The 26,128-nt window shown below is 35.9% G+C and overlaps 3 protein-coding genes across 4 annotated transcripts; 1 reads left to right on the top strand and 2 right to left on the bottom strand.

The window, feature by feature from the left end:
* Window positions 1-1,997: 1,997 nt before the first annotated feature.
* LOC114740117 (HIPL1 protein-like) lies at window positions 1,998-4,318 on the bottom strand. The gene is made up of 5 exons (XM_028928247.1): window positions 3,865-4,318; window positions 3,535-3,743; window positions 3,022-3,200; window positions 2,653-2,894; window positions 1,998-2,435 (listed from the first exon to the last, which is right to left on the bottom strand). Exons 1-5 carry the CDS (start codon window positions 4,305-4,307, stop codon window positions 2,057-2,059), a joined length of 1,452 nt encoding a protein of 483 aa, XP_028784080.1. The 5' UTR covers window positions 4,308-4,318; the 3' UTR covers window positions 1,998-2,056.
* A 1,246-nt stretch (window positions 4,319-5,564) lies between these two features.
* On the bottom strand, window positions 5,565-7,982 carry LOC114740116 (protein NUCLEAR FUSION DEFECTIVE 4). Its single transcript, XM_028928246.1, has 2 exons — window positions 7,423-7,982; window positions 5,565-7,077 (listed from the first exon to the last, which is right to left on the bottom strand). The coding sequence occupies exons 1-2, from the start codon at window positions 7,873-7,875 to the stop codon at window positions 5,890-5,892; spliced, it is 1,641 nt and encodes a 546-aa protein (XP_028784079.1). The 5' UTR covers window positions 7,876-7,982; the 3' UTR covers window positions 5,565-5,889.
* Window positions 7,983-14,121: 6,139 nt separating this feature from the next.
* Window positions 14,122-25,740, top strand: LOC114740115 (zinc finger protein BRUTUS-like At1g18910). 2 transcript variants are annotated; one of them, XM_028928244.1, is made up of 12 exons: window positions 14,122-14,456; window positions 17,801-18,019; window positions 18,764-18,958; window positions 19,038-19,387; window positions 19,516-19,747; window positions 20,334-22,024; window positions 22,569-22,787; window positions 22,886-23,023; window positions 24,028-24,262; window positions 24,343-24,402; window positions 25,131-25,202; window positions 25,365-25,740. In XM_028928244.1, exons 1-12 carry the CDS (start codon window positions 14,187-14,189, stop codon window positions 25,464-25,466), a joined length of 3,783 nt encoding a protein of 1,260 aa, XP_028784077.1. In that variant the 5' UTR covers window positions 14,122-14,186; the 3' UTR covers window positions 25,467-25,740. The 2 variants fall into 2 exon arrangements, with proteins under 2 accessions (XP_028784077.1, XP_028784078.1); XM_028928245.1 differs by lacking the exons at window positions 14,122-14,456; window positions 17,801-18,019 and adding an exon at window positions 18,607-18,676.
* The last annotated feature ends 388 nt before the right edge of the window (window positions 25,741-26,128 follow it).

Genomic DNA, 26,128 nt, shown 5'->3' with positions numbered 1-26,128 from the left:
AAAAAGCGATAAAAACTTGTAACTTATTCTTGACCCTAAATATAATATTTAAGTCTCTCAAATTTATAATTCGTTTAATTGCTCTTATTAATTACATATATCTACAAATAATTGAATCAAACCAATACTAGGAGAGGTATCTACATTTAATACTCAATATTAGTTAAAACGGATTACCTTCAATAAAAAAATACTATATTTATAATTCGATTAATTTTTAAAATTTTTATAAAGAGAAATTTGATTAAAAATCTTTATGTGAAAACTTAATTAGCTAAAAGAACCTAAATTTGAACAAGTGTAACTATGATTTATAAGTATAACTTTTCTTCTGCTGTATGCAACATATCGTCAATAGTAGGCATCAATCATCATACAAAAGTCATTTGCATAAAATAAAATAAAATAAAAGTTGTATTTACGAATTATAATGGTAGGCAACAAGTGTTTTTTTTTTAATACCAAATTTCTCTTTTATAAATTTGTTACTAGAAAATGCATTGCATATGTTTAATTTTCATTTAACTTAAACGTTTCATCTGAATCATTGTTGGCAGTAAAAGGGGGGGAAAAATTACTGTCATTGTTGGGCCTGAAGAAACGATAATCACATAAGGTGATGGCAGTCTAATTAGATTACTATAAATTAATATTTTTAATTGGTGTAATCCACACAATAGTGATTGTTAACCCAAAAGAAATCAAGTTCTTTTATTTCTAGTGGTTAATACACGTAAGATAAACTTTTTTTTCCTCTTGATTGTGTTTTTTCCCCCTTCATATCGATAATTTTTTTGTGCAGCCTTGGACGTATGGGATACTTTGACCAACAACAACCCTTCCCACCATCTATTATTTTCTCATTTTTAGCAATTCTCTATTATTGTTTTATAGAGAATTTTTGCGAAAAGGGCCAAAGGTAATACACATCTCTCCATCTTATTTTGTTTTGTTTTGCTTAGTTTTTAAAATGTCTTATTGATTGTATAATATTGAAAATTACTAGAGAATTAACGATAATAAATCCCAAATTTAAACACGCAATAAGTTAATCCAAAGAAATAAATCTAGTGCCAGAAGCTAAATTCTCGAGTCAACGTCAAATTAATTTTATTTTTTGGTCAAATTCAAAGCGAGAAAAATGAGAAAAAGATAGGACCCACTTTTTGCTTTTACCCTTGTCACTAAACTCTCAACACTTACAGCCCAAGGCTCTGGCAGCGGATGGATGCCAGTACTTCATATTTTTTGTACTGATCTTGGTCTTGGCTTTCTCAGCGTTAAGGCCCAAGAAGATTCCAACGTCAAATAAATTAATTGAATCTTATTATTACTGTTTAAAATGAAAAGATAAATAAATTTCCAAATTTTAGAAGTTTTATTAGTTCATATAAATCTTCTTTGCTTATTTATTTATTTTTCTAGTTTTATTCACTGATTTTCTTTTTTTGCCTCATACCTCAACATCTTAAAATAGCTATTCATTTCCCACAATTACTATTTACTTCCCCAGCGTCATGCTACCCTTAGAAGATCATTAAGCTTAAAGAGTAAGCTGAAGTCAGTGGTTTGTAGATTTTTGCTTTCTGAAGTTTCACTTTCACCTTTTATATTGGGCTGTTGATGAAATTGTGATTTCATGACAGGAAGCCCCACTGATGACACAGATGCATAGTGACGTAACTTGATATGACAGTAAAGTGTTTCTGCATATTCAAGTTCTTTGGGGTTGTTTAAATGTCCAAGTTCATATATCTAGAAATTATTAAAATAAGTTAATGACATGATCTCAATCTCAATCTCGATCAATGAAACCATGTAAAAGTTGCACTTTTGATTTTCCCACGTATCTCAATCTTATATATCACAAGCAGACTGATTTGTTATTGGAGGCTCTACCAAATACATTAGGGGAAAAAGAAAAAAAGAAATGAAAGATTCCTCAATTTAGTTGTAATTATCACTTGAACTTGTATTGACTAATTCAGAGGCAGAAGTCCACAGGTCAAAAGCTGAATCTTTTAAGGAAATCAAATTGGCCCCTGATAGGCTTTAGTCAAGACATAGAATGTAGGATAAGAAAGACAGACAACAGAAGGAAATCAACAACTTCAGGAAATGAGGAAGAAGAGAGAGGTTTGTTATGTTCTGAAACAACATCCTTTTCCTTGCTACACAAATATCTACAACGTTTTGGTCGTGTTACTCTATAAACCCCAGTGCTTGTGAGATGGTAAATGTCCTTCCTGTTATCTTCTGCTAATGAGAAGACGTACCCCAATACAGGAGTTGAACTTCCCTTCAGAAAAGAGCATTGCATTGAAGAGTCAGGAGCACATCTACAAGGAATTTTAGCACCGGTGAAGTTTCCACTTCTTTCAGGACTCTCTTCACCTACCAATATAGATCCTGCATACAGATCCGTGTACAAGTACCTGAAATGTCGCCAACACAAATTTTGATTTTGCAGCGCGTATTCCCTAAAATAGCTTAAGCATTTGAGTTAATCATTTGGTCTACAATTATTATCTGTCTGAGCTTTAACCACACAATTACAAAGAAAGGGTGCATCAGAAATGATCATTGACAGGTTTAAACAGTGAGATAGTGGCTTCTAAAGAGATTCAAATTGATAGATGGCTTGAAGTGTACCTTCCATACATGCAAGGATCAGTCATGGAGCGATAAAAATAGCCACCTACAATGGATGCAGAACCAGCTATCGCATCGATGTCTGAATGACTATATCCCAATATGGGAAAGATGGGGTGTATGGAACTGGCAGAGGTGTTTCCTCCAGGAGACTGTGATGGCTGGAAAAGTAAAGGTCCCTCATAGACTCGCCATCCATAGTTCCCGCCCCTTTTGACCATATCGATCTCTTCATATTGATCCTACAAAGAATGAATCATAAGACAGTGAAGATCACAGTGCAAGCAACAACTTGATGTTCAAAGTTAAACAGCTTTGCATGCCTACTGAACTGTTCTACTACAAAGTTATGAAATTGGATCACTGAACTTGTCCTGAGTCTCCACAAAGGAAGTACGAGGACCTCTTGGCGTCAAAACTACAACGCCAAGGGTTCCTCAAACCCAAAGCAAATATCTCTGGTTCAAGCTCCTTGTCATCGAGATGTGGATTATCTCTAGGAATACTGTAGTTTCCCCATAAACCTTGTTCTTCTATTTCTCTAGTACCTGCGAAGAATGTTGAGATGAAGTGACACTTGCAAAGTTTATATAAAAATCAAACAGACATGCATGTTAGTGAAGACTATAAAAGGTACCGGTTACTTGAGGGCATAGAACATTCTCCATTACTGTTAGAGATTATTCTTGTACACGCTTGGCCTATTATGTTATTCAAAAACTTATAGGCTCCACTTACAAAGAAGTGAGTTCAGACCTACTTTGTTAATAAAATAAATTCTCATAACCATGTGTAAAAAAATACACTACAGAAGTACAGAACGGTTCTTTATATAAGGTTATCACGCTAACGTTTTTTCATGCAGAATTAGCTAGAACTTACTGGGTAAATTGTCCACATCAATTCTCAAAATCTTTCCCAGTAATGACCTCTTGTTCTGGGAAAAGTTGTAAGGATCATCATGATCAGAGCCATCTGCCATCATGAGGTACAGGTATCCATCTGCGGGTCCAAAGAGAATCTGACCAGCATGTCCTCCTCTGTACGGAACACCCATGGTGAATATCCTTCTCGCTTCCAATGGATTGGCACTTTCAGCCTAAAATATATATATATATATATATATATATATCGGTATCACGCATTTCTCAAAAATCACTCAGTAACAGTCTTCAGAAACAAAATATGAGATAGGTACTAGCATCAATGCACACCAGGGAAGGCTCTGATGCTGTGCCGTTGACTGTAAACTCTGCAACTACAACATGATACTGACATGGCAGGACATCATCATGGGAGTCAAGTTTCGAAGGGTCACAATTCACATCTGAGTTACAAGCACATCTCCCTGAACAACTAGGATTTTTCGTCTGATCACAACAATATGAGAGAAAGAAGCGGCCATTTTGTGTGAAGTTTGGATGAAATGCAATTCCCATCAAACCGTGCCCAGAATCAAATAGAATTTGGTCACTAATATCTAGGAAGGGTTTGGATTCATCGAATTCCAAAATCCCATTAGACGCTTCATCAGGAATTGAAGCTAGCCATAACTTGCCTTGCAAATTTGCCAAGAAAGCACGGTTGGAACCATCAGGATGTGGAACCATATTAAGGTAGGCTCCATCCCCTATTTTCTCTAAGCATAGACCCATGGGAGGTTTGGAGGTAGAGAAGCCAGGTCCTTTTCCAACTCTGTCTTGCAAGAAAGGTTCGAATTTAGAAGGCATTCCTGACCCATCAAGAAGAACGCAAACTGGTAATCATCATTATCAGTTGATTTAAAAACATAGAAGAGAAAAACAAAAAACAAAAAGGACTCACGTGGTCTAGCGGCAAAGGGGAAAGCTGAAGTCGACTTGAGAATAAGTGAAATGAAAAAAGACAGAAAGAGTATATGAAGACTGCTAGTCATGATGAAATTATCATCCAATGCTGAAGAGAAAGCAGAAACTGAACTTTCTTAGCTTCTTTCCGCGATCTAGCTGTTACGAGGTGAGCTTCAATAAATCCACATAATGGCAGGAAAGAAAGAGTCGCCCAAAGCAAGTTTCTCACAACATGCCATTCAGTTCACACCACCTCCACGTCGCCCTAATGGAAATTCTTGGAACTATTATTAATAACGTCGTTTATATCATAGAATTCATCAAAGAGCATATGGAAGAGAGCTCCTAAGAAACAAGTGTGACATTGAGAAGAATTTTATATAGCCAATGCAGCAAAATCAAGTCATGGCTACTTTATGCCAGTCTCTGAGAATTGATCACCATTCATTGAGACGAGTGAAGTTCTCATATTGGTTTTTGAACGATAAGCGAGCCTGTCTGTTTGGCGGGAGACCTAAGCCAACGCCACAGGAAAACATATGGAGATCGCTGCACTGGAAAACACGTTTCAACTCTCAAATTCGCGTACAGGAAAGAAGCCTAACTCCAACATTAATAAATAGTAATAGTAGTACTCCTATAAACTCGTTGCACGAGGCGTCATTACTTATTAATGAAGACTTAGAAAATTAAATGAAATGAAAATAAGGCCATAAATTTAGTACTACGTGCGTCCAGACGGTAAGCTTCTTTTTCTTCTTAAGCGTCTCCAGAAATAATTTCAAGCTTCCATTTTTCAACCATCAAGCACACCAAGGACTATCATATATTCAAAGAAAGCCATGGATAAGCCATCAGTACTCTGCCTCCTCCAACAGGAGAAGAAGCTGCTGCAGCTTGGATGTAGACTACTTGTTTTTAATTTTATATATTTACTTTCTTTTGTTATCTAAAGAAATTACACTTTAACTACTATCTTCACTCAATTCTTTTTATTGTTTCTTTTGGCTTTTACGTTTTCTACCCTGGGTTTTACTCCCCTTTCTCTTGGCTTACTTTGAATTTTTCATTTAAAAAAACACATTGATAAAAACATATACTTTTATTCACTGATAAAAAACATCCTGCCGAAGGCAGCATCGAACCCAAGCCCTTTTCTTTTCGGATTTTTTACCCAGTTTAGTACATCTTTGACACATGGCATGGCAAACAGTTTCTTCCAGTTCACCTCCATAACAGTACTATAATACTAAGGAAAAGTTATTTCCAACATATTCCCTCCTCCATTGACAGCGACAAGAGAATCAACGAGCACAAGTGATTTACAGACTCCCACTCACAGAGAGAGAGAAGAACTGGAATAGCAAAGCCTCGACAAATTATCACATTATATTACTGCTTCATCTCTTCACTCAGAAGGATATTGAAGTCGTCTGAGAAGAACTTGATTATAGAAACCTTTCGTTCGAAAAAACAAGCCTAGAGCAGCCAGAGAACCCAAAACAGCAGCAGAAGCCATTATAAGGAAAGATAACATAAAACAATGAGTTCCAGAGCATGTATATCCTTCTGACGCTTCTTTGTCATATACATACCCAACTACTCTTACAGAGAATATATAAGATCCAACAGGACTTGCTATGGTAATTGTGTTGAATATGCTTCCCATATGTGCTAGACCGAATATTTCAGAAGTAATTGTGGGCATTAGGGACCACTGAGAGCCATAGCAAACTCCAACCAATACGGAACCAACATATAGAGCAGCAGGCAGTCCAGAAGCTATCACCAAATGGCCAATGCTCATGATCATTAGAGTGATGAACATGAATAAAGGCCGTGCCCATCCTCTTGCGTGTAAGAAATAATCTGAAACGTAACCAGCTCCAAAACGGCCGAGAAAATTCCAAATGCTCCACAAAGAAACCAAGGTGCCAGTCTCATGGCTTGTATAACCAAGGGATCCTCCAATCTGACCGATGTTATTAACTGTTGCAAGTCCCGATCCCATCCCACATGCCATTGAAACAAACAGAAACCAAAAATTCACAGATTGCAGAGCTTGGGCCAGATTCTGGTTTTCTCCCAGCTGCAATGCCCTTCGATTGTTAGTAATCATATCTTGATCTGTATTACTAGGCGTATGACCCTCGGCAGAATCTTGTGTCACATCCCTCTTCTCCCTATCTAAGGGGCTTGGTTCAGCAATTAACGGGGAAGCCTCGGAAGGGAAAATGTCAGAAGCATTTTTGAAGTTTCTTTTCCGTGCTTTTAGTGCAACCCCTAGAGGCAAGGCTAACAACGCTATCAACAAAATGAACACAAAGATGCGGACCGGTAATTGCAGACTGAAAATGTTCTCTAGAATTATGATAGCCATAAGATAAGCAGCTACAACTAGAGCTATCATAGACAGAATATTTAGATATTTCCTTTCATCTCCCTCACGAGTATTGTGGATTCTGACAAACCACATAAGCAGCAAAGTATTTACAGGTGGTAAGAAGGCCAGCATCAGGAGGTATGATGTAGGCTTGTTCTTAAATATCGTCCTATACACTTGGATTAGTATAGCTCCACTGAGACCAAGAAATCCCTACCAAGGAAAAGAGAAGTCCTGAGACCAAACTCAACACTACACAAGACACCAACCAGGTAATGGATGCTAAATAAAGTCGAGCATAGTCAATATATTAGCACACGAAGTTTAGTATCAAGTCTCGACAAGACAGCAGAGCTAATGAAAGCGTATTGATCGATGACAGAGAGAATTACATTGCCCATTCTATGATCTCCCAACAAACTGATTTACATACAAAGAAGCCTTTGATCTATCAGTAACAGGATAAGAAGAAGAAGCGGCTTATCCTGAACAAAAACAAAAAGAAAACGTCGTAAAGCAACAGGCAGAGCGAAAAAAGAGTTAAAAACTTGGTTTTACCTTCATAATGCCCACGATGGTTCCGCCATAGTGTGGGAAATTACGCACGCCGGTGACAACATTGGAGGTATTGAAAAAGCTCTGAGCATGAGCAGCTACGAGAATGAACACACACATAACCGGGACGGGCGTTGGAGGGATGACGCCGGCGACGGCGGCCCAGATAAGGAAATATCCCAAAAAACATTGGGCCGCGCCAATCATGTGAACCACCCAAGGCCCAGCCTTTGTTCGGTGGGCAGCAAAATCATATAGAAGACCGGAGAGAACGCCGGCGTTGACACCGATGTCCTTGAAGACGGACACGGTGTCTAGGGTAGACTGATCATAGTGCTGACTGGACTTGAGGGCGTCGGAGTAGATGGAAAAAGTATACAAGGAGCCACTGGTGCACTGAATCCATATGCTGGCCACCGTTGACATCCATTTGGAGCTGAAGTCGAAATTCTCCATTTTTAATGGGTTTACCCTGCCGTTTTTGGTTTCTTGCGCCTCTGTCTCTCCTGTGTTTTGCTCCTCCGTCTGGTGAGCTCGCCTGGACCATGATTCGTTCCTGGTTGGACACATGCATCCGGCTTTTTTTTTTTTTAAGGCATGAAGCGTGTCCTATTTTCCCGGACCAAAAAAATAAGTTATACTCCTCCGATCCTTATTATAAGATCCAATTTGACTTTTTATTTGGTCCTAATTATAAGACCCAATCCATTTTGTTTCTTATATTTATGCATTTTTTCCCAAGATAATCCTTCTAATAATAATAGTTTTAGCCAATATACTTAATTAGCAAGGATATTTTAGGAATGACAACACTTATTTATTATAAATAACCAATTTAACTTACTTCCTTAATCTCCTCAAATAAGTCAATTGGGTCTTATAATTAGGACCGGAGGAGTACTATAAATAATATCTTATAATTAAGATATGAGGTAATAATTTCACTTTCATCTTCAGAGCCAACTATGAATGGGAGAACGAATCCAGGCTGTAGGCAAAATAAAACATGAAAAGCCAAACCATCTAAAAAGTCTATGAGATCCAAAATTCTATTTGCATTACGTTTTGGTCCCATTTGATATAAAGTATTGAAAATAAGAAATAGGAACTAGGATTTCAATTAAAAAAATTATTAAATTTTTTTAATATAAGTAATTATTTGTTACATAAGATTGGAAAATACCATAATAAAAAAGTAATCTCTCATGTCAACTACTGTTTTTTCAATCTTAATTCTAATTCTAATATTTTATTTTTAATACTTAGTATGAAATAGTACTTTTATCTCCGATGTCATTTATTAGATTTTGAATGGAGGAAAAAGTGTGAACAAAACAGAAAAGAGAGTACTAAGAGGAAAATTTTTTCAAAAATAATTAAAAAAATTATTATTTTTAACAATTTTTCCTTCTAGCATTCTATCCTTAATTTTCTCCATCCAAACGCGGAGTTAAAGTACACAGCCGAATGAAAAAAAAAAAAAAAGCGTAATTGTAAATGTTGTTTAAAAACTGTGATTTGGATTTTAATTTCGTAAATATTGCTTTTCTTCTGGGGTAAAAATTTTGTGCTTGTTGCTGGTGCTCGAGCTGAGCTGAAGATGCGTCATAGCAAAGTTTGGAGTTTTCAGGCTGGGTCATGATAATTGCAAGAAGAGTATGATGAGTTCATAAAAACTGCCATTTTTAATATTAGAAATATGGGCTAGCTTGACCTATACGGGCCGTTTCATTGGGGCTGACTTGCAAAACAACGAGAGTCGGGCCGACTAATGTTATATGATTTAGACCCGGGTCACACGGGGTGGGTGGGTTGAATGGATCAACCCACCAAATCACCCTACTTTTTTCTCTTTCTCAAATTTCAATAATTTCTGAAACTTAAATTTAATCCATATAACTAAAATAACACACTTTAAACTCACATATTATATAATCTATACCATCTAAAATTAGTATTCATAGCAAAAATATAACATATTTTTCTGGAACTAAATTTGTTAAATTTAGTAATTATGTGGATCAGCAATAATTAGCAAGGAACAAAAAATCGGACCGGACACTAAACCGGTTGAGATACTGATTCAAGGGTTAATGGGTCAGATCGGGGTCAACTCGGGATCAAACCGGTCATATTAAAATAATATAATTTAATTAAAAATGACAAAATATAACAATACTGATAATTACTAATAACAAAATATAAAGAAATACAATAAGAATTTGATTGTAATAATAATAAAGTACAACAATATTAAGAATTTTGATCTTTATAATTTTTTAATAACTAAAATTAATAGTTATTGATACCAAACTTATCATCAAAATTCATTTAAATCTATAATAATTGAGATATTATGAGCTAAATGAGAAAAAATGACATAAATATCAATATATTTATTTAAACCGGTTTAGTACCGGTTTGAACCGGTCTCCGGTTTAGCCTATAAACCAAACCAAACCACTGACCGGTTCACTGGTTGAACCGGCCGGTCCGGTCCGGTTTTTTTTTACAATGATAATTAGTAATGAAAATATTCATTTTTATTTTGAGATTAGTCTTGTTGTAATGTCAAGCCCAGTACAGATAGGGTCCCATATCTATGTGTATGTTTTGTGTTGGGTTGGTTCACATGCAAGTTTATTTGAATAAAAGTTTTAACCTGCAATTTTAACCTAATTCTTCGTCACACCACCTTTTTTTTTTCCATTATGAATTAATTACCCAAAATCCACGCCGCATTCATTAAACATAACGTATGATATATTCACCAACCATGATTAGAAATTCATTAATACAATAACAATCATGTGATATGAATATACTCTTCTGATCCTAGACGTAAGATTCATTTTATAATACAGACTATATTACTATAAAATAATTGTTACATTTAAAACTGGATGAGTATCATTTGCCAATAGTAAGATGATTGAATCTCAGTTTGCTTTGAACGTAGGATCAATTCTTAACTCCCCATCACCATTTTCATCGTCTTCAACAAGAAATAAAAAAAACATTTTTTTAATTTAACCATTGATATGATTTTTTTTTTGGGCCATGCATGGCACAGGTAAGCAAAATATTAACATGACATGTGCGCTTAGAGTTTAGTTGATGGAAGACAAATTGATGAAAAACCTTAAATATTAATCAGACAATGTTACAAAGTGGGTGCATTAGCTCGAAGCAAATCAGCTTCGTCGTCTATGAACGTCCTGCGATTTAATACATCACGTCCAACCTCCAAGTATGGGCCATTGAGTTAATCCTAAAGCTTTTGTACTATCTGTACAAGGTTTCTAGACTCGGTTAATTAAATATTACTTTTTATTTTTAATATAAGAGTTAGTTTACTAATTTAACTGGATTGAAAAAATTAATTATTTTAGTTATTTATAGTAAACATGTATTGTCTTTCATAAAATATCCTTGTTAAATTGTATTGGTTATAACTACTATTATTACAAAAACTATCTTAAAAAAATATATTAGTGAATTGGAATTTTGTATTTAAAACTAAAATAAAAATTAAATAAACTCTTATATTAAAGACTGAATATAATATTAATAATTACTTAAACGACCCGATAATTAATAATTGGATGACAAATTCAAACAATACGTTAACTATGAAAAATAAAGAAAACAATCATGCGCACTGCGCAGACTAGAAAACGCGAGCAAGGAACGTGGCGACACAATCAAGCGCGTGTATGCTGTCGACGGACACGAGCTCAGGCTTGTGAAAGGCACACGAATTAATTATTCCATTAAAACAAAATCCGAATTGCTCCCCACGTAATAGTGGCCATGGACGTCAGCATACCTTTTCTTTTGGGAAAAAAGTATGCCAATAAAAAAATCAGCTGACCAAAGGGTAATTGGTTTTGGACCGAACGGGTTAGTGTCCCACCCTGTAACGGATCAAAATTTGAATATACCAATAAACATCTAGAATTCAATAATATCTTAAATAAAATTATTTTCAATAGAAAAATACTTATCAAGTATTACCTCTGATCCTTATTATAAGATCTAGTTGACTAATTTAGAGAGATTAAAAAAATTAGTTAAGTTAGTTTTTTGTTATAAATAGACGTTGTCTTTCTTAAAACACCCTTGTTAATCATGTACTCCTCCGGTCTTAATATAGGACCCAATTCTTGAGTTGGTTTTGGTTCTAAATATAAGACTCATTTCTCATATTTATCAATTTTCTCTAAATTACCCCTATGGATACTCTGATACTCTCTCAACTATAATCAAGTAGAAGAGGGAGATGTGGTATTAAGAAAGATGATTATGGTGTTTTAGGAAAAATGTGTCACTTTTTTTATAATTAACTAACTTACCTAACTTCCTTAATCTAATCAGATTAGTTAAATGGGTCTTATATTAAGGACCGAAGGAGTATATTACTTAGAGTTAGCATTTCATGAAACCTTTCATATGTGCAACCACTTTAAAGACTATTTTGAAAAAAATCCATAAATATGAAAGACAAAGTGGATTGGGATCTCATGTTTAAGATCAAATTAAAAGTCAAACAAGCTCTTATAATAAGAAACGGATGTAGTATTAATAAGAGTTATCTAATGGAAGGAGTGATAAATCAAAGTTTAAATATTTGTACGGACATATGCTCACATTTACCAGCTAACATAGCTCAATTAGGTTTTTAATAAGATAGTTGTATTTAATAAAAACATAGAAAAATACCTGCATGCTTGCATTCATAAAAATATAAGCTGAAATCATATAGTGCTGTAATAATATTATATTAGAATTTATTTATTTATAATAACATTCTACCCTCGGTCTTTAATAGAATACCTAGTTGACTAATTTGATGATATTAAAAAATTAATTAAATTAATTATTTATAATAAATAGGTACTGTCTTTTCTAATATTTTTGTTAATCATGTGTATTAGCAAAAACTACCATTTGATGAAACACTTAACATATGCAACTATTATAACAACTATTTTTTAAAAAATAGATTGAAATCTTATACTTAGGATCAAATAAAAAGTTAAACTAGCTCTTATATTAAGAACATGGGGTAATATATTGTTTTTTTTAACGCATAAGTGACTTCCTATTAAAGATAATCTTATTTAAGATATTGCCAGAGACTAGATGTAAGCATATCTTTTAATAAGAATTAGTAAGAATTCAAAGCTTGGCTGAAACCTACCCTCTTATGCTGAAATTACGCACGGGTTATTTTGATTGCCGTGAACTGAAGACAAATGTCAAGCAGGCATCCATTGAGCCAATAAGAGCAGGATCACGCAGTTTTTTTTTTTTTTTTACCAGCAGATCACGCAGTTTACCCAGAAGGAAACAGAGCAAGAGTCCATTTTCCCGTCTAACTCAATAACCCTCTACCCCTACAGCCCTACCATTAGGCAACTATATTCCTACCTCTGGTTTGTAATATAAAAAAATAGTTTAATTTTTTATTTAATTCTAAGACTCCAATTCAACTTATTTTTTATATTTATCTATTTTTTAAAATAATTATCATAATAATTGTATATGTTAAAGATTTTTTCAAATAGTAGTTTTAACTAATACACATTTTTAGTAAGGATACTCTAGGAAAAACAGCGCATATCTGTTATAAATAACTAACTTAACAAACTTTTTTAATCTATTAAAATTAGTTAATTCACTCTTATATTAACTACTGAAAGTAGTACTAGCCCTAGTCTTAATTATAAAATCTTGTTTGTAGTTTATAAATAAAATCTTATAATTAGGACTAGCAGTAATAATACTATTCTAGTCAAACTATTTTTTTTGGGTTAAATCATAGGTATATTCCCATTAGAGGGAATCCTATTCAAAGCACTGCTGAGGATTAAATGTGAGCACCTTTTTTAATAGGAATTCAAACTTTAGTTCATCACGTTATGAAAGACTGGTGTTTTTTAGTAAACCCAACTTTGTTAGTTCTAGTCAAACCAATGCATACGTCAAGATATGCTCTCACGTCAAACCCCCCCCCCTTTTTTTTAAATCTCAGGCCCAACAAAAAAAAGCCCAATTTTTAAATCATGTGCAGCGCGGGACATCAAAGGACCCGTCAGAGCGGACTTTATTTTTTTTCCCTGAATTTTTTTATTTAACATTTTTCTGTGAGATTTTTTTTTTTTATTCACTCCCATTTTGCATGCGGGAACGATTCAACTCAATCCCTAGCGCGTCACTTCACTTCACCCTTCTCTTCTCCAGGAGCTTGCAAGTTGTACGGAATGTCTTGATAATGAAGACATTAGTGGACCTCGGTTTAACGACTGCATTAACAATTAAATGTGTTAATTAAAAAAAGAGAGATTCAAATTATGTATCACGTGAAATATTAATGATAGGATCTAAATGGATTTTATGACTTACTCCTAAGACTTCGAATATTGAGACACCCCCCTGAAGGCGCTATTCATGCCGCTGGGTAGCGCCAAAAAGCAAACGCAAATAACGTTGGCGGGGTTAGTTACAACGTCCCTTTCTGTATTTCGCGTCAACTGGCAGAGATTATATCCGTTTTTTTTTATATGTTGGCTGATGGTGATTTTCTGTTTAAAAAATTGCGAGAGCCTTCCAAGACGCCAAAAGGCTACAGAGCACGGGAGGGACCAAAAGCATGAGAAGCAGAGCCATAAAAATCTCTCTCGCCACTTCTCATGCTTCTCATCACCTCCCTCTCCTCCCTCTGTCGCCGTTCATGGTGGTGTCTGCCCTAACTTTGATGGTCGATGGACCTTCTTGCGCCGGATAAGGAGGAGAACATTGAACATGACTCGTCGGATTATTGCGTCTCCCGAGTTCGACTCGTCGATGCTCCTGTACTCTTATTTGTTTGCTTCCACAAAGCTCTTCGCGGAGAACTCAACGAGCTTCGGAGCTTGGCGGAAACGTCATCGCTGGAGAATGCATCACACAACCCGGAGCTTATTGTTAAACTTCAACGGAGATTCGAGTTTCTCAAACTAGTTCTTAAGTATCATTGCGTCGCGGAAGACGAGGTGAGTCCAGCTTATACCTTGAATTCTGGTGGTCTGGGAAAACTAGGAATAATAAAGTGGGAAAAAAAGGAATGCTATCAGTGTTTCTGAGACTTTCTCTGACAATGCAGTTTGAATACTTGCACATATATAGCATCCGATTGATAGATGGAATTAAATATTTCAAAATAATCTGGTTTAGTAATCCTTATTGTTAAGCTAGTACAAAGTTAGTAATCGGAGCATGTGGAAGATTTTGGTCGCAGCAATATTCCGGCAAGATCACCAAATGTTGTAATTGATCCGGAATTGTCCATGGACCACGCAAGAGAGCAATATAATTCCACATCATAGAACATGCGTTATCGACACGCATGACATTATATATCATTGTATTTTGCGCGGGGTTTGAACTTCTAGGACTTTCTGGCTAAATATTTCAAGCATTACATATCACTGAAATCTCCGCGTGGAGTATGTGTTACATAGTTAACCTCCCATCTTGCTTGGCCATATATTAATTCCATAGTTGAAACTAGAGTGTGGAATTTAGTCATTTGGATGCATGCTTCTCGCCAAATAAGATACGGAACAAGAAATGCTTTTGGATTTTTGTGATGCAATGACCGGCCTAATCCATGAAGGCCAAACAGGACACCCTGCCACTGGATATCTGAAAGCTTAAATGTTATCCATGACTATTTGAGCTTCGTTTCTGTCCTTTTAAGTAGGTTTTTGAAGGATTGAATTTGCAAAATATTTAGGGATGCAACTTATGGGATAACTTAACCTGGATATATAGTAGCAAATATCTTTAGGATAGAGCAGATTGTAAGACAAGCAAGCATCTCATAAGACCAAAAAACAGAGACGTCATCTAAACCTCCAAAAAAATCCTGACCGCACGATTATTACTTTAAGCTCTTGGCTGCTATTGGAAGTGGGGAAAAATATTCTTTTAGTTGTCAAGGGCAGTCTCAGTTAGTCTAATCGGTCTGCGGTCTCCATCGTCTACCCCTCTCCCTCTTTTTTCTTTGACAATGGCTTTTGCAGTCATACCTTTTTTCATCTCTATTGAGATCTTTTTTTTTTTTTTTTTACCGCAGATCTGAATTGTTAGATCAACGTTGAATGGTTCGGATTTAATTTTTTTTATAAAGGCACTAATTAAATGCGAAAATAATAATCAAATATAAATCATTTTGTTGCAGATTGATTGTCCATATTTTTGATGAAAACGAAGTGGATGGGAAGTGTATTAGAGAGAATTCTTTCTTGCTTTTCATTCTCATCCTCTTCTTTATTTCTTTTCTTTTCAATTTTTATGCTCTGCATATATAGTCAAGTCCTTGCTCTTTATGACTCTTTGGTTTATATATCCCTGCTCAATTAATCTTCATCTAACATCCACTTCCCTGAAAATATACAAACGCATGCAAATCGCAAACCAAAACTATTACTGCTTAACAAAATTCCTTCAATTTGTGCTGTATTTCACATCCGTCCATTATTAAATTATATTCCTTTCTTTTTTTTGGTCCTCTTTAGTATATTTTCTCTCCATCTTTCACATGTCCATCCATGCCCGGCCGGTCTAGATCTTAGGCACAATCTTCTCATATTGTAGATCTCCGGAGACCCAACTTGCACCTTACAGCCCCGGTTATATTATTATCTCCGGAGACCCAACTCAGATATGTCGAGTAAATGGCTAGAATATTCTCAATTCGGACGAGTCGCTCAGGATCGATTTAAAGTCAGACGACGTGGCAATCTGAACTGTCATCGGTTGAAATTAAAAAAAAAAACTTGGATTACTTATAGTTCCATGTGGTAGATCCAATCGCGACAAATAATTTTTTTCCTTTTAAAAAAACGAACCTGGCTTTCTCACGATCTTCTGTCCCTTTTTTTTTTTTTCATGGAATAAGATCTCAGCAGTAGCTTGCAAAGTATTTGTTCCTTTGCGAACAACAGGACTGAACATAAGAGGTAGAAAACACTGATCTTTTACTAGTTTCAGTGTCTGAACTTATTTATAATATATTTTTATGTCTATAACTTCTTAATTAAAATATCGAAAAAATATGTATAGCATATTACAGTAATTAATAATGAAATAAAAGACGCGTGATTTCCTCCTAAAAAAATGCGATAGATCTAGATCCTGCTAATCTGACCTTAGATGCAATAAATTCTAGGTCCTGTTATTTTGACCTGAAACGCACTGGAGAAAGAATTATAGCTCCATGCAGTTTGTTTTGACTCTTGGTCGTTCTTCCCCAAAACTACCTTACCTTTTGTCTGAGCCGTCTGACTTAACCATGACTCTTTAAGATGTCATTATCACAACTCCCCATTTACCAGCATTTAAGAGAAAGTGTCCAATGATTCTCCGATGTCCAATCAGAATATCCTAAGTAACTACTCCTCCGGTCCGAATGTTCTGCTAACCAAACCGTTACCCTGCCCTACTCTGTTCTGCATCCATCTGTCCTTCTTGTTTTGCAGTACTATCCTCCATATCCTTCTTGCTCAATTTCTCTTCAACTCACCGCTATTCTCTCTGGGAGCATCTCATTGGCTATGTCAGCAACTTTTCCAGCGTTCACGTTTTTTTCCTCCATCATTGATCATAACACTAGCTAGGTTGGCAAAGCGATGGTCGGGCTCCAAGAAGGAAGAACAACTCGTGGAAGAGATGAGGTCTCATGTGCCCGAGCTTCGAAGAAGGAGGAAAAAAAGTTTGTTTGGAAGATATTAGTCGTTGGTTATGCATGGAACTTGAAGCGTTGCTCTAAGGAAGATTTGGCCGCGAGGAGGAAACGCTACGAGGCATTAAGGAGCAAAATAGGCTCAGACGAGAGAATTGCATGGTTAGACTAGAGAAAGGGGATCTTGCACAATCATGGGCTTCAAAGAACGAAGAAGCAACAGGTTCGAAGAAAATAGGTGAGGGATTTCCACGACAAATCAATAGACGCCAGTGCATTCCAATGCATCATCGTGGGGGTGCTGCATGAGAAACTTTCTGGAGGTTGGGAGGGATTTTATCTTTTCTGGTGGGGGAGTGAAAGAGAGCCTTGTAGAGAGGGGTACAAAAAAAAAAAAAGGCTTTGAAAAGAATTCTGACTTAGAAGAATAAGTTGGATTGAGGTTAAGATTAAGCGCCTTAGCCTTCTATTCTTTGATATCTTGAGGTTGTCATGTGAGTTGTTATAATAAATTTAATAGTAAGACCTAGCAGCTCCCTCTTGCTATATAGTTCTTGTTTGCTTCACTTGCTAAGTTTTTTCTCAAGACACTTTGGATCTGCATACCTGCTCTGCGAGTATTTCTTACTTGAACTTCTTTTTCTTGGGCAGGTTATCTTCCCTGCATTGGATGTACATGTAAAAAATGTAGTAAGTACTTATTCCCTTGAACATAACAACATCGATGAAGCCTTCAACTCAATCTTTCACTATTTAGATGATTTGATGGATCCAAATGAGAATATTTCCAACCTGTTTCAAGAACTTATATGCTGCATTGGAATCTTGCAAGCCACCACATTCCAGCATATGCAGAAGGAAGAAGAGCAGGTATAGCTGTTTTTTACTGCTGTGATGTTTGAAAATCTTTTTATTTTTATATGGTTTTCTTAATTTATGTACGGATATGAAGTTTTCATTTGACTGCTTCGTATTTCTTACTTAGCAGTTGGTTGTTTCCACCTTGCAGTGTAGATGATGTTAAATTAATTCCATATTAAGGCAATGATGCATATAATGCTTTTTCTTTAGTAGCCATATTATAAAGGAGAAGAAAATGTTTCTTTAATTGTGGGCATGAGATATGCATAGGGTACCTTTTAGTTTTGTTCCAGGTTCTTAAAAGTTAGTTAGCGCATACGACAACATATTCTACTGATTAATTAGAACAAGAAATGATGTCAAGACAGACATTATTTATGGATAGGAAAAAGTCTGAACAAAAAGGAGATAAAAGTAATGAATTATGGACATGATTATTTGTCTTATTACTTTATGAACTATTGAATTATTTGGCTTACTTTACCTTTCTCTTATACTCACTCTTTCATAATTGCTTAGTCGACTATAAAAAAAAAGTCTGTGAGCATGATGCTGATTGCAGAACGTAGAAACTTAAATAGGTTAATACTAGTAGACTAGACTAGCAATACTAAGAAATGACATCTCTTGAGCAATGCCTTCGATCTCGATGCCTCATCATTTAACGTATGCTTGTCTGCTCAATAGCATATACTTGCATATTCTTGAGTTCTGACTGTCATACGTCTTTTCTGAATTTGTGCAATTCTGCAGGTTTTTCCTCTCTTGATACAGAAAGTTTCTATCGAGGAACAGGCTTTGCTGGTCTGGCAATTCATGTGCAGTGTTCCTGTAGTGTTACTGCAGGAAGTTTTGCCATGGATGGTATCATTCCTTTCTGCAGACAAACAAGCAGAAGTTCGGAAGTTTTTAAATGAAATTACGCCAATGGAGAAAGAACTGCAAGAGGTAGACAACAGATCAATTCTTGACGTCTGATAAAAGTTTCTGATTTTTAACTAATTCTGATTCTGATATTATTGTGAAGGTTTTCATTGCTTGGCTTGGTAGCAACACCCAAATCTTCACCGAGGACTGTTATCTGAATGGAGTTATTCAATGTGCTGATGGATTCCTGGATATGAAAAGACCACGCGGGTTGAGTTATTGCAATACGAATTTTAAAGCCATTTCAAATCAGATGAAAGCAAATTGCTCAGACGTAGAAGATAGGGCCAATCAAGTTAATGTTCTTCATATTTGGCATAATGCCATCAAGAAAGATATGAAAGACATGTTAGAAGAACTTCATCAAATCAGAAACAACGCTTATCTTCATAATTTGGATTCGTTACTCATCCAATTAAAATTCTTCGCCGACGTTCTCACCTTCTACAGGTAATATTCTTGTCTTTTCTTCCACATTTTTTCTTGAGATGCTGAAGTCTCCTCCTTCTCTTTTGTTTAAACTACAGCTTTTTTCCTTTTTAATTGCTTAATTTTCATATATAACCTCCGGATTTCAGCAATGCTCAGAAGAAATTCTTTTACTCAGTTTTGAGTGAACTTGCTTATGGTTGGTTGACCAAGTCTAGCGAACAATTTCTTGGTGAAAGTCATATTGAAGATTTACAGCAGTTGTTATTGTATAATGCTGAAAGCGGCATGCCTTTGTCTGAATTCGTGGAGAAGCTTTGCAGAGAGCTTGAACTATTTATGACACGAGTCAGCAAACAATTTGCTTTTCAAGAAACTCAGGTATACTGCTTGTATCACAATTTTTGTTACCAAGCAATGCAGGAACGGGAAACTTCTTTCAGTTTATCCTCAAATATAATAATTAAAACATACCTCCGCATAATGTGCTTCTTTTTGGTTGATTAACCGCTTTTGGAACATTTTTCTAGTTTTAAAAGTATGATCACGATGAAAATGCTGCTTTGAGATCTCTGTGTCTTTTCTGTCTACATGTGCAGTCACCTGTATTCGTGAAAGTGTCCCTTAAATCAGATAGTTCTTTGTTGAACTTGCACCAAAAAGGAAGGACCCAGAAAATGAGAGAGATTAAAGGAAAAGTTGAAAAAAAGTGAGAGGAGAGAAAATGCCTGTATTGTGTAGATATACAGGAACCAACTAACCAAATGACATTATAATGATTCGTTTCAAATATATTCTCAGGCTTTTCTTTCTTTGCAAATAAATTCTTTGGTCACTCGTGCTTTTGTGAGCAATTGTTGGCTTCACATGTAAAACGAATTACACTTTAAAAGTGTCAAACTGTTAGTGAAGTAACATTCCAGGTGGTTGCCATATCATCAACATTTGATGCCCTCTTTTTAATCAGGTCTTTCCTATCATTCGCTTGAATCTCAACAACGAAATGCTAGAGGAACTCATTAGCTTGAGCCTGCACATGATGCCACTTGGGTTGCTGAAGTGCGTGATAACTTGGTTCTCAGGTCACTTGTCTGAAAATGAATCTAGGTCCATTCTCAGTGCCATAAAACAAGGAAATCCTTTTGTCCATGAAGCTTTTGCATCACTGGTACATGAGTGGTTCCGTGTTGGTAATTCAGGTAAAACTTCTATTGAAAAATTCCGACAAGACTTGCGACATATTTTCAAAAGCAAAAACTCTCTGTTAACTGAGCAAGTTAAGGAAGCTGCCGGGTTTTCGTTCTTAAATTATGACAAGCCTCGTAAAGGATCTATTGGTAAAAATGGTTTGTCTAGTTCATCATCTTCTGGATTCAACAATGGGACTAGATATGAGACACCATACTCTATGGGACTTAATACGCATATATTATTCCCTGCCACAGCTATGAAGTTAAATCACCGTCCTAGATTTCAGGCAGCTGATAGTCCTTCTGTTCCCTTTCTTGATGATACAAAACCCATTGACCTTATATTTTTCTTTCACAAGGCTATCAAGAATGATTTGGATTACCTTGTTCGTGGATCAGCTCAGATAGAAAACAATGTTGAAATGCTTGTGAATTTCAGCAAAAGATTCCATCTAATATGCTTTCTTCATCGAATCCATAGTGAGACAGAGGATGAGATAGCATTCCCAGCCTTAGAGGCAATGAGTAAAGTGAAAAACATTAGCCTCTCTTACACGATTGATCACAAATTTGAAGTCGAACACTTCGACAAAATATCCTGTATCCTTGATAAGATGTTCGATCTACATTTTTCCGTTTCTAGTTCTGAAACAAATACATGGGAGCAAAGAATGCTAACGCATCATCAACAGTGCAGAAAGCTGCAGGAAATGTGCAAATCAATGCATAAACTACTTTCTGACCATATGAATCGTGAAGAAATTGAAATTTGGCATTTAATTAGAGAATTCTTCTCCAATAAGGGGCAAATAAAAATCATAGGGTGCATTCTTGGAAGAATTAGAGCAGAAATATTACAAGATATGATACCCTGGTTAATGGCATCTTTAACACCAGAGGAACAGCATGTTTTAATGTTCTTATGGTCCACGATTGCCAAAAATACAATGTTTGATGAATGGCTAGCTGAGTGGTGGGATGGGTACAGGATAGCAAAGGAGGTACAGAGATCAAATGATCCTCCTCTGCGGACTGTTGAGCCGTTGGAGATCATATCTAAATATTTATCTAAAGAAGTTCTCAATGAGCTCCAAGGAGAATCCGCTTCCAACAAAAGCAAATTTTCCTCACAGACGGATCATATTGGTGATAATAATGAGCAGTCTCACTATTGCAATCGTCATGGCAAATCCCAGGTTCGTAAAGCTAAGAAGATTAGTAGTGAATGTTCAGAATGCAGAAATCAATTGAGTGATAACAACAAACAAACATGCACTCAAGTAACAGATATCACAAGTTGGATGGATGATAAAGGTCAGTCTTTTCAATTCTGTGAAAACTCTGGGGACTATGACCATCTTATGAAAATAAGTCCAGATGATCTGGAGAGGGCCATAAGAAGGGTATCTCGTGACTCTTCCTTAGATCTGCAAAAGAAGTCATATATAATCCAGAATCTGCTGCTGAGGTTGGTAACACCCGACATTTTTGTTATTCACCTCTTCAATTTTGGAAGAACAGTTTTAGAACCTTGCTAGAAGCAAAAAAAAAAAAAAAAAAGGTACAATTGTCATAATTTTTTTAAGGTCATCTTAATGGCAAGGTCACAGGATCTTGTTTGATTTTCCTTGCTATTCATTTCACCTTAGTCCCACTAGATGTTACAACAAGGATCGATTACTTGATCTTGTAAATGTTTTGGAAGTCAGTAAAGTGAACTATGTCAGGCAATAAGATTAAATGAGCATGAGTTGCACCCCGATACCTGGGGGTTTTTCCCTCCGGTAAGGGATACCTTTGGGATTGAGTAATATACATATTTACTAGAAGTTTGCATACTTTTTTTAGCAGATAAAGAAAATATATCCCTGCTTAAAGAACTGTACATCCAGTCACCAAGAACTCTTTAGAATACGATTAGGAGAAGTAAATGTCAAATTTCTCTAATTTATTCCATGCTTATCCTGGATATCCTCTCGTGAAATTTAACGCTAGTTTCCACATAATTTCAGCCGTTGGATTGTTAGACAGCATATCTCTTGTTCAGAAGGCACTGTCACAAACAATGGGCAGGAGGTTCCTGGGCAGAATCCGTCTTATAGGGACCCACTAAAATTGGTCTATGGCTGCAAACACTACAAGAGAAGCTGTAAGCTTTTACCTTCCTGCTGCAACCAACTTTATACATGCATACATTGCCATAATGATGCATCAGATCATTTAACCGATAGGTATGAATAGTATGTGCTTATTCTTTCTTTAGTTCTTGAATCAATAAAACCATTTTTTTAATTCTTCATGTTTGCGTCAATTTTCCATATATATGAAGGAAATCCATTACAAAGATGATGTGCATGAAGTGCTTGAAGATTCAACCAATCGGTGCCGCTTGTTCAACTGTATCTTGCGGTAACTTACCCATGGCAAAGTACTACTGCAAGATCTGTAGATTGTTTGATGATGAAAGGTAATGTAACTGGATTGATCTACTCCATCTTTATAGAGAACTAAATAGTGTGGATTTTGTTACTGTTAATCCCCAACCCTCCTGTGTGATGAACTGTAAGCTTTGTGCTTCTACCATACCAGGTAAGTTATGAACTTGAACTGTGTATGTAAAAGAATAACAAAATTTTAGGAAGAAAGCAACTCACGCACACTTCTTTAATTAACTATCTCTCATTAGCTTTAAAATTGAAAAAACAAGATTATCACTTTAAATTATTTGTTATCAATCAGCATATACGTGTATATAAAAAAAAAAAAATCAATCAGCATATACGTGTTGGTGCCTGTGAGAGAAAGAAATTTACTTTTTTCAGATCTTTGCATCACAAGGCTATGGTGGTTTAAGCCTTTAAGAGCTTTCAAATACGTTGATGGTTCACACCTTCGAGTCTGTAAACCTTCATGTCGGTTACAGGACTTGACAAGCACTAGCATAGCGGTGTATCCGATGGAAACTAAAATTATATGGGATACTTTGCCCTATATTAATAGTACAAACTGTAAAGTCCTTAAGTGGATTGATCCTCCTACTTCAATCGTTAACTTTTTGGGGAGGGTTCTTCCGAGTAGCTAACCATCAATTTCATACCAACATACTCAGGCCAATAGTTGAATAGGGAACCCAAAATGTTAATTAGCAGCTAACCCTTAGAAACTTGATATATTTGACATCTCAGTGTTCCTCATATCTATGGACAGCATATTTTTATAAACCTACGGTAAGATAACCTTGTTTCCTTATCCTGATAATTAATTTATTTATTAAATCGATAATGCAAAGGAGATAATAGGGCCTGTCTTCACTATCTTTCTCTTTTCATGGTAAATGGAAGTGACCAAGTGCATGGACATCTGCATGGATATCTTAATTCTAAGCTTTCAATTTTGCTGCAGTTTTCCTTTTCTACCATTTAAAATAATATATTATTACTGCAAATCTCTTACACTGAAAGTGTTTAACAGGGAAATTTACCACTGTCCCTATTGTAACCTGTGCCGAGTTGGGAAGGGCTTGGGCTTAGACTACTTTCATTGTATGAATTGCAATGCTTGTATGTCTCGCTCCCTTACAGTACATATATGCAGAGAGAAATCTTTAGAGGACAACTGCCCAATTTGTCATGAATACATTTTTACGTCCTGCTCTCCAGTAAAGGCCCTTCCATGTGGTCATGTCATGCACTCAACATGTTTTCAGGTAATTTCTTGTGATTCTTTCTTCTTTTTGAGTAGCATTTATGCGAACAACTTGATCACTTTTCTTGATTTTGCTTTCAGGAGTATACCTACTTCAATTATACCTGCCCAATATGTTGCAAGTCACTTGGAGACATGCAGGTCAGTTAGTTATTCAGTGTTATTGGTACTTGATACTTGTCCTGCATCTTGTGTCTTCTTATGTTTCATACTTCATTTGTCGGGCGAACACATGGCGTAGAAGTATGCTCTACTCATGCATTGAATGGGTACTCACTCTTGTCCTTTGGCGATAACAATTATTTCTGGAATGATAGGATATGGAAGATTCAGAAAAATCTGATTATTTTTGGCATTCGAATTACTGCATGTAGATTCACCATCAATGCAATTATGAAGATAAAAAATTTGAGGAACTTAGTTAGAAACTGAAGGGTCAATGCTCATAGGTAACTTTACACATCATACTGTTGATCAATTTATTAGTAGAGGGGTCAGAAGATGCTTTACGTGCTTCCCAGGTCCTTCCTAACTTTGGTTAAATTTGTGCGAGTCTTGAAGGGTATCGTCGATGGGATCGAGAAGGGGAGATGGAAGATGGGAAAAAAAAAAATTAATACTGACACTTTTTTTTTTGTGGATTTAAATCAAACATTTCTTTTACTTAGGGTGTGTTTAGATTCAACTAAAAAATTCTATTTAATTATGAACAAAAGAAAAGTCTAAGGAAACATGCACTTCCACATGGATACTGAAGCAGCTGTAGGATTGGTGAACCTCTTGTTACTTTCCTTATTCCTTGTACCAATTTTTTTCTTCTTCCTATCTCAAGCAATGAGCTACCTAAAACCATTAGAACGTATGTGTAGGTATATTTTAGGATGTTAGATGCGTTATTGGCTGAAGAGAAAGTCCCCGACGAGCATCTGGGTCAAACTCAGGTTTGTGACTTTCTTCTTTTTTCTTTCTTTCTGTCTCTGGTTTTGGTAAATTATGAATCTGCTCTTTATTCAATGTGTCATTAATTATCATATACAAAGATTGTTGAATATTGCATGAGACCACGACTTTCCCGAACTAACCCCACCTTGTAAGAGCTGCAGATGATACTATGCAATGACTGTGAAAAGAAAGGAACCGCTCCCTTCCACTGGCTTTACCACAAATGTTCTTCTTGTGGGTCCTACAACACCAGAGTCATATGACTCTTCCATTAACAGGAATAATTGCTCCTCTCCAGCAGCCCCTTTATCCTGGATGTCAGACTGTACGTGCGACACGATGTTTGCCTCTAGGGTTTGTGCCAATAATTAGTCTTTTTTGTAAGAATAATTATCTTGTTGCCTTTGAACTAGAATATTATGTTCTTCTCTTCCTCTGCAAAATATTATGAACAGTTGCGCATCGTCAGTCTGAAAAAACCAAGAAATTCTAAACCTCATGGGCTATTTTCTTCTGTTAGATATTTATTTTATGTTCTGTTCCCTTAATTTTGCTGTTTACGCAAAAAGAGCTCCCAACATTTTTGGATATTTATCTCAATCATATAATGCCAAGAAGAATGAGAAGTTACCAGAAATTCTGGTGAGCTAGAGGTATATCAACAGGCCCAGAGTTGATTAATGAACCATCAAATTGACACCTTAATGTCTGTTTATAGATAAAGTTAACTATCTCAGGACAAAGTGATATGAAGGAATCGTTGAAGAAAGAGAGATGAATGGTTGTTAAATTTTTGCTTCCAACCTGTAAAATGTGTAGTAGCCAATCTGGATGCTTTTCGTTGAAACGCAAATCCATCCAATTGATGATAAACAAGTGGAGGGTATTTTTCCCCAGCCAAAATGTCAACGAGCAACGGATTCCT

This window comes from Neltuma alba, unplaced genomic scaffold (assembly GCF_004799145.2).
Source record: "Neltuma alba isolate B1F8T4 unplaced genomic scaffold, ASM479914v2 tig00003057_pilon, whole genome shotgun sequence".
NCBI classification, from domain to species: Eukaryota; Viridiplantae; Streptophyta; class Magnoliopsida; order Fabales; family Fabaceae; genus Neltuma; species Neltuma alba.
The sequence above is the reverse complement of the archived record's forward strand: the minus strand, read 5'-3'. Positions and strand labels throughout refer to the sequence as shown.